We start from the raw sequence: 7,667 nt of genomic DNA, 5'->3' as shown, positions 1-7,667 counted from the left end.
GACATCCGCTAGAGATATTGGTATACCTTGCAGCTCAAATGAGCACTCGCATATTTTTGTCCAAGTATTCTTTTGTAATGATTGTCCTTCAACTACATTCCGTGCCAATCTATACTTTCCACTTTTTTCACAACTAAGAATGCACTTTGGCAACTTGTCACCAATTAAACTAGCAGATTTCTTAATGACAACAACAATACCATTTTCCCTACTGACTCTCCGCACCCAAGCTATCATGTCATCTCTACTTTGAAAAATCTACAAACAATAAAAAAGAATATGTATAAATACAACATGATCCAGTTTTATCATAATTTATGTACTTTTAAATTAAATAACTAATATGTATAAGAACAACGGTAATAACAAACCTTGTCAGTTATGAACTTGGGTGTATAATCACGAAAATTGTGGGAGACGCCCTCCCCACTGGGAACATCATTCTCAATGGACCAACTATCTGAAAGTGAGAAGTTGTAGTCATCCATAATGTTCTTCTACGTATTACGAAATCGGTGTGAAAAAGGAGGGAGGAGCTGTGACAGAGGAAGGGAGGGAGAGAGATAGATGATGAAAAGATGGTGATGTTGGAGGGATAAATAGGGAGAGGAAGGTGATGGAAATAAGATGATGATTTTGGAAGGATAATACTGGATATATAAGAATAAGAGGTGATGGATGAATGATTATAGTTAAAGATAAAAAGTTAACAAAAAAATATCTAAATGTGTGGTTGTAATTATAAATAAAAAAAATTTAAATGAATAGTTATAACTGAAGATAAGAAAACAAAAGAAAATATGAATAAATGGTATTTCTGGGACGCAGGCTGCGGGGTAGTTTCGGCAGGAGGTGTGTGTGTGTGCCACGAGGGAAAATAGATTGGCGTATTTATGAAGACAGCAGACTAATCTTGACTGTGTAAAATCAGACTTTTGTTTTGCGATTTTGTCTGTTTCTTACTAGCGGTAGTAGTACTTTATAAAATTCTCTCTCTCAATCATGATGCCCTTCATCTACTGATCTCTCTCTCGAGCTCCGTTTTTTCCACAACCCCCACTCAGTGGAGTGGCTCCACTCCCCGCCTTCGGAGCAATTACCATTGCCCTTTCACCACAATTCACCAAACCTTCAAAGTCTCATCAAATTCTTCTTCTTTTTTCCTTCTGGTTAATAATTCGTATCAAATATTAAGATCTTTTGGACTAGTCTCTTCCGAAGGATTTGTTTCCAAAGATGTAATTTATCACTCCCGGCCTTCGCCAATTGTAACCCGTTTGCAGGGTATCTCTCTCTCTCTCTCTCCATACATACATATATATATATATACACACACACATTTCATATATGTCTTGTTTGAAGATGGGATGTTCAATTGGGTAGTTTATGATTCCAGACTTAGGGTGCGTTTCCGCTATAATTTTGGAGTACATGCTAGTAGCAACAGTCAAGTTGTTTCGCTATGTGAGGAGAATGAGCTGACAATAAATCCGTGAAAACAAGGGCTAAAGTCCATTTAGTTCAGCGAAACGCCCCCAAACATTGAAGTTTGGAGGACTTTATGGATTTAGTGGGTTAATTTGGTGTTTATTCATTTGATTAACAGATCCATATTAAGGTGGAGTTGTGGTTTTCGCATTGTTGTTATCGGAGTTGTGATGATTATTGGTTTGGATTGCTGAGTTTGGACCCTAATGAATGGTGTTACAATTTTAAATGTTTTTAATTAAGAGTTTTGGTTCGGTTGTGTTGGTAATAATCTTAATCAAGTGCTAAATCTGGCTGCACTGTTTTCTGTCTTCATGCTATTATATGAATCTGAATGTGTAATTTGTAGGTGTTACTGTTCTTTTTTATTTTTTTCATTTTGGTTTGTTGGGGATTGTTTGAGGTAGTGGTTAGGGAGTTGGTGGTGAAGGTGGAGGTGGAGGTGGAGGTGACCAGGGGTCCAGGACTGACCAGGGCAGTTGGCGTTTTTTTTTACTTATACAGAACTGATCGCGCCCAAACCCCAACTTTAGGTTGGGTGGCCACACCGGCCAGGTGGTTGTTTGACAGTGGGGTGGAGAAGAGTGTTGTTAGGAAAACAAACAAGAGTAGGGCTACATGGATAACTGAGTTAAAATCCTCCAAAACAAGAAATGAATCAGTTTACAAAACGTAAATTGATATCATGATACTCCATGTTCATTTTTGTTGTTTGTTTTGTTTTTGCGTGTCTTTTTGTTGGTTTTATTCAGAACAATCAATCGTATACCAGTGACTTGTACTACTATTCATTAGTTAATCAGAGGCCTTTCTAACATGGTGGCCAGAATAAATTCAGGGGTTCTGTGTAAAACTGTATTTTTTCCTTCTGGTTTTCTAGACCTTAAGCTCACATTTTTTAGAATTATAGAACGCTTATATTGTTAATGTGGGTGCATCGGATTAATTATGACACCGAGCCCAATGGGCTTTTCTCCCTCTTCAGAAGATTAAGTTATACGGTATAATAGATGGGTGGATTTTTCACTAAAAGAAATGTGTCAATTCTGTCTCTGTATAGCAGCTGTGGGAATTCTCTGAAATGCTTGTTAGAGATGTCCTTCTTTTTTACTCTGAATTTAGTAGTTTATGTTTCCAGAAAGAAAAAGTGTTTTTTATGGCAGCATCTCGAAATATCCATCGGAGAATATTATAGCCTGCATAAAATTACAGTGCATGAAGCCATGGAACCGAATGACTTATTTAGTAACCTTGGTTGAGTGAACAGAATCAACTGCTTATGCTAAGAGGAAAAGGAAAATGGCGACGATCATCATTGTTGTCTTATGCACAGTTCTTGGGATGATTATGGCTGGCATGGCTGGGTACTATATTTGTCAGTTGAGGAAGGCAACAGCTAAAGGTACAAGGGTTCTACCAGCCCTACTATTTGTTTTTTTATGTTTTTCTTTAATTGCTTGATCTAATAAGTCTCCTGAAAGAGAAACCGTTTGATATGCGTGAAACATTGTGACACTTTATAGTAGCTTCTTGTGATTCCCTTCGGAATGCTGATCGTTCCGGTTCGAGGAATGCAACATTCCCTACATTTTTGTGGTATTCTTGTTTAGATTACATTATTGCAATGTATCTCTTTCAAGCGACGAATCCAGCTTATTACCATTTTTCGAAGTGCTCGTGTAAAACACTTTTCCAGGATCATTATGAGCAATTTTGTTAAAATTTTGTCTTGCCAAAGCTCCACTTTCTCAATTTACTTCAGCTATATAATTCATTATCAAAAGAAGCAAACCATACAGGATCTTTGGGGCGCACTGCAGCATAAACTGGGAGACAAAACCGGCAAGAAGACCCTACCAATCCTAACCAGCCTAACAACTCATTTAGAACTAAATACAGCACTAGAAATATTCCACTCGTTGCGAACCATCCTGTTACAAGAGAAAATTTAATATCTAATATCCCCTTCAATCTTGGAAACCATAGCCCTTATAGCAGGATATTACAATCTATAGCAGAAAGAGACAGCTTCAACACATACATGTTTTTTTCCTGCTGGCACCTATCCAGTTCAGCTCATCATTGATACTCAGGGAAGCTCTATCAGTATGATTTCCTTGATCTGTCTTCGGCTTTGATTGGATATGCTCAGCAGCTCCAACAAGCCCATCAGTCTTCTCCATGTCCAAGTAGCAAATGGATAAGCAAGATATAAGTGGCAACAAGATTATTTACCCCCACTGTTCAGGACAGTCATTAGCTTGAATAACTCCCCAAGCCTTTAACCTATCCATGGAGGAAAGTCTTCCTGACATTGTTGGCCACTGAATGAAACCCCATCCATGACGTTGATGGGGAAACCAAGCCACTTTCCCCCAAGGCACAATAGGACGAGAATGTATAAGAGCATTCCAAGCATATCTTCCAGAGTAGATACCATCAGCATTCGGAACCCATTTGATGTTAGCCCATCTCACCTGTACGAGGCAAAAAACAACCTTGGGTATGGGCCATGAGAATAGCCCTGGGCCAACTCCAGTCTCCTTTATGGATTATAGAAGTCACCTTTGCATTTAAGGACCTCCCCAAGATGATACATAACCCTATCCCCAAACCTTTGAAACAAGGTACAATGGGGTGCCATCAAAAAGTGGAAAGATCATCTCCAATCACATAGGTGATCCAAGTACGACATCTTATTAGACCATTGCTGTATTGTGGCCATAATTTTGTCTTGAAGCTGTCCGCAATCCTCAGCTTTGAGTCTTGTAGCAATCAAAGGAGGAACTGGAATACTCTCATTTGTTTTTAAGTTTGTTACACATGACATTTTTCTCCAATTGGTTTAGTAAATTCACTCCATTTGAGGATGTACAATATGTCAAAACATGCATTTTAAAACGCAAGTCATTGTATAATGAAAACACTAGAACTAGGGCTTTTCCAAAGAATTGCATTTCCATGAAACTTCTTCTAGTTGTCAGGTTTGTAAAGCTTGACTCCGTTTGGTTTGTCACTTTGCGGACTATATTACCTTATTTGGTGATGTAAAACCCTAGTCTATATTTGACTGTATGCAGCAGTCGAGGTACTCTGTACTCCCTTCTCCATTCGATATGTAGGGAAAAGCTGGTGTGACATTTGGATGTACCCAAATTAGGGGAACCACGTAAATCTTTACATTGTTCTTTCTGGGTATTTTGCTTGATTATTCTTCATGCAATTGTTTGTGTGTGAAGTTTTAGGTTAAAAGCGCAACACTGGTTTCACTTGTTGGGTCCAGAATTTGTGGTTACCTTTTTAGATAATAGAAATGAATTCATTTAAGAAGTGAATTATTTGGACACTCTTATCTTTTGAATATTCCCCCTGGGGAGACAGGGTATCTATCTTTGTTGCCTTCACGTGAAAACACTTTAGTATTGCTAAGTAAAAACTAATCAATATAATTGGCATTGACAGTACAATAATAGTTCCTTTCTTATAAAACAAAATGCTGTATTTGGAAATACATCGGCCCCGAAGCTCATCAGGCCACTCCTTGTTTGTTAGATCATAAAATCTTGAACCTTCTGCTTTTGTTGGTCTCACAAATTTCTGCATGTAACAGCTCGACAAGAAAAAAGTTTCTCCATTGGTTCCAAGGAGGAAAGTCAGCAGCATGACCTTGATTTACCTGTTTTTGATCTGGGCACCATTTTTTCTGCCACTGACAAATTCTCTTTTGGAAATAAGATAGGAGAAGGTGGTTTTGGCCCTGTTTATAAGGTAATTATCCCATTACATCACTGTCTACTGAAGACTCATATAGAGGAAGGGGAGAAGTATTTTCTCCTTTTTAGTATTGCTTATGCTTTGGAATGTAATTTGTAGGGTGAATTGCCTAATGGGCAAGAAATAGCAGTGAAGAGGCTTTCACAGAGTTCTGGGCAAGGCATAAAAGAGTTTAAGAATGAAGTTAATATGATTGCCAAACTTCAACACCGCAACCTTGTTAAGCTCCTCGGATGCTGCATTCAAGGAGAAGAAAGGATGCTAATTTATGAGTTCCTGCCTAACAAGAGCTTGGACAACTTCATATTCGGTCTGTGCAACCTTGACATATCTCCATAACTCCTTTTGATCTACAATTACCGTTCCTCATCCATTTTTCACATCTCGTATCTCCATCTGGTATCTGATCTATTAGCAAAATCTGTGACCCCATTCGTTTAAGAGTTTTGGATTTTGGATTCTAATAATTATCCTATTTCTCTCCAATTATTACTCTCATTTTTCTCTCTATCTCTTTCCAATCATTACCCCTATTTCCAATCATTACTCTATCCAAAATCCCAAAACGAACGGGGTCTGGATGTTGCTGCGTGATTTAGGGAATTGGTAGGGAAAGGAAAAGAAAATACTACAGAAAATCAATTGTGGTGTTACTTGGGAAACATGGAGACGTCGAGAAACAGATGCAAAACTTGATATACCTCTTCTTTTCCGTACTTGGTACCATTAACAGTAATTTTCTTCTTATGGGAGAGAAATACAGAAAAAATGGTATTTCATTGGCCTTGCATATCTCTTTCCTCTGTATTTTTTGAACACCAAGAAGAGTGATGTGATGCTTAGCAAAAAAAATAAAAAATTAAAGCTCAGCAAAAAGGAAAAAAGAAAAGAAGGGTAGTGTGATGGAGGTATTAGCAGCATAAAGTTTTGATTAGACTTTGTTGCTGTCATACTCAGATCAAACCAGAAGGAAGCTGCTACCATGGAAAAAGCGCTTCGACATCATTATTGGAATTTCACGAGGACTGCTTTATCTTCATGAAGACTCGAGATTGAGAATCATTCACAGAGATCTCAAAGCAAGTAACATCTTACTTGACAACGAGATGAACCCCAAAATTTCTGACTTTGGTATAGCAAGAATATTCGGAGGCGACCAAACGGAGGAAAAGACAAGAAAAATAATGGGAACTTAGTAAGTGATCTTAGCATATAGCTTAACAAATATGTTTGTATATTTACAAATGATTTTAATGCTGTCTTGGCGTGCAGTGGTTATATGTCTCCAGAATATGCAATGAGCGGTCACTTCTCTGTGAAGTCGGATGTCTTTAGCTTTGGTGTTCTAGTGTTGGAGATAATAAGTGGCAAGAAGAATTGGGGATTTTACCACCCTGAACACGACCTCAACCTTATAGGATATGTAAGTGTGCAAGAGCTTCCTTTTGATGCTAATATTTCAATTGTTTTGTATCAAATAATTACGTTAATTTAGAAACTTGCCGCTTAGCAAAAAAAAGGAATTTAGAAACTTGCCTCAGACCCAGTCAAAAAAAGTGCATATATGGCTGAATTTTACAGGTTGTGTTGGTAGGTTCATTTCTTAGGATTCAGTACGTGGGAATCCTAGCCTTTGATGCACTTTCTGTGGCCACTTCTGTTCCCCGTTTCTGGTTCTCTGGGATTAAGATTACTCTTTGAACTTTCAATCGTATTACTAAAAGAAAGATACCAAATTTGAATTGGTCTAGGCATGGAAATTGTGGAATGAAGAGAGACCTCTGGAACTAATGGATAAGGAGTTGGAGTCGTCGATTTCCGCGGATGAAGTGGTGAGATGCATTCAAGTGGCCCTTTTATGTGTACAACAGCGCATGGAAGACAGGCCTACAATGTCCTCTGTAGTTTTTATGCTGAGTAATGAAAGTGCAGTGCCTCAAAACCCCAAAGAACCAGGTTTTTGCATTGCAAGCTTTTCCCTGAAGATCGAATCTTCGTCAAGTGGACAAACTACTAGCACTGCTAATGATGTAACCATTACAGAACTGACCGGGCGATAAGGTTTTGGATTTGTTCCTATATTTGTACAGTTATTAATATTCCTTCTGTTAAGAAGAGAACTAATAAAAAAGTGCATTTTGGTTTTGAGGTTCTATATGAAAGAACAGCAGTATGGCGCCACTGTAACATAGCTCCTATTTGGTTTTCAGTATGTTACAAGAAGCCTTGTAAGAATTTTGAGTTGCTTGGAAACTAATTTTTAAGCCTGCTAAATACCCTTGGAGTGGTTTATTGATATCACTGTTATTGTTAGAATTTTTATTTTGCTGTGGGTGCTCTCTTTTTGGATGTACTAGTTGCTTCTTGTTACTATGCTATTGATGCCATTTGCTCTCGAACACCCA

General features: G+C 38.1%; 1 protein-coding gene across 2 annotated transcripts; it reads left to right on the top strand.

Annotated features, from left to right (window-relative positions):
• Window positions 1-929: 929 nt before the first annotated feature.
• Window positions 930-7,536, top strand: LOC131311623 (G-type lectin S-receptor-like serine/threonine-protein kinase SD1-1). Of its 2 annotated transcripts, XM_058339150.1 has the most exons (8): window positions 953-1,284; window positions 2,756-2,890; window positions 5,099-5,256; window positions 5,362-5,572; window positions 6,220-6,457; window positions 6,535-6,685; window positions 7,014-7,411; window positions 7,473-7,536. In XM_058339150.1, the coding sequence occupies exons 2-7, from the start codon at window positions 2,788-2,790 to the stop codon at window positions 7,320-7,322; spliced, it is 1,170 nt and encodes a 389-aa protein (XP_058195133.1). In that variant the 5' UTR covers window positions 953-1,284; window positions 2,756-2,787; the 3' UTR covers window positions 7,323-7,411; window positions 7,473-7,536. The 2 variants fall into 2 exon arrangements, with proteins under 2 accessions (XP_058195125.1, XP_058195133.1); XM_058339142.1 differs by having other exon boundaries at window positions 930-1,284; window positions 7,014-7,536.
• Window positions 7,537-7,667: the final 131 nt, after the last annotated feature.

The sequence above is a fragment of the Rhododendron vialii genome, chromosome 2a (assembly GCF_030253575.1).
Source record: "Rhododendron vialii isolate Sample 1 chromosome 2a, ASM3025357v1".
NCBI classification, from domain to species: Eukaryota; Viridiplantae; Streptophyta; class Magnoliopsida; order Ericales; family Ericaceae; genus Rhododendron; species Rhododendron vialii.
This window is presented reverse-complemented; position numbering and strand designations above follow the sequence as displayed.

Bases quoted from the DNA above. Each gene is read 5' to 3' on its own strand.
- LOC131311623 (XM_058339142.1), top strand. From the start codon at position 2,788: ATGGCGACGATCATCATTGTTGTCTTATGCACAGTTCTTGGGATGATT. The intron at 5,573-6,219 runs GTCTGTGCAACC...TGTCATACTCAG, and splicing joins CTTGGACAACTTCATATTCG to ATCAAACCAGAAGGAAGCTG. The intron at 6,458-6,534 runs GTAAGTGATCTT...CTTGGCGTGCAG, and splicing joins AGAAAAATAATGGGAACTTA to TGGTTATATGTCTCCAGAAT.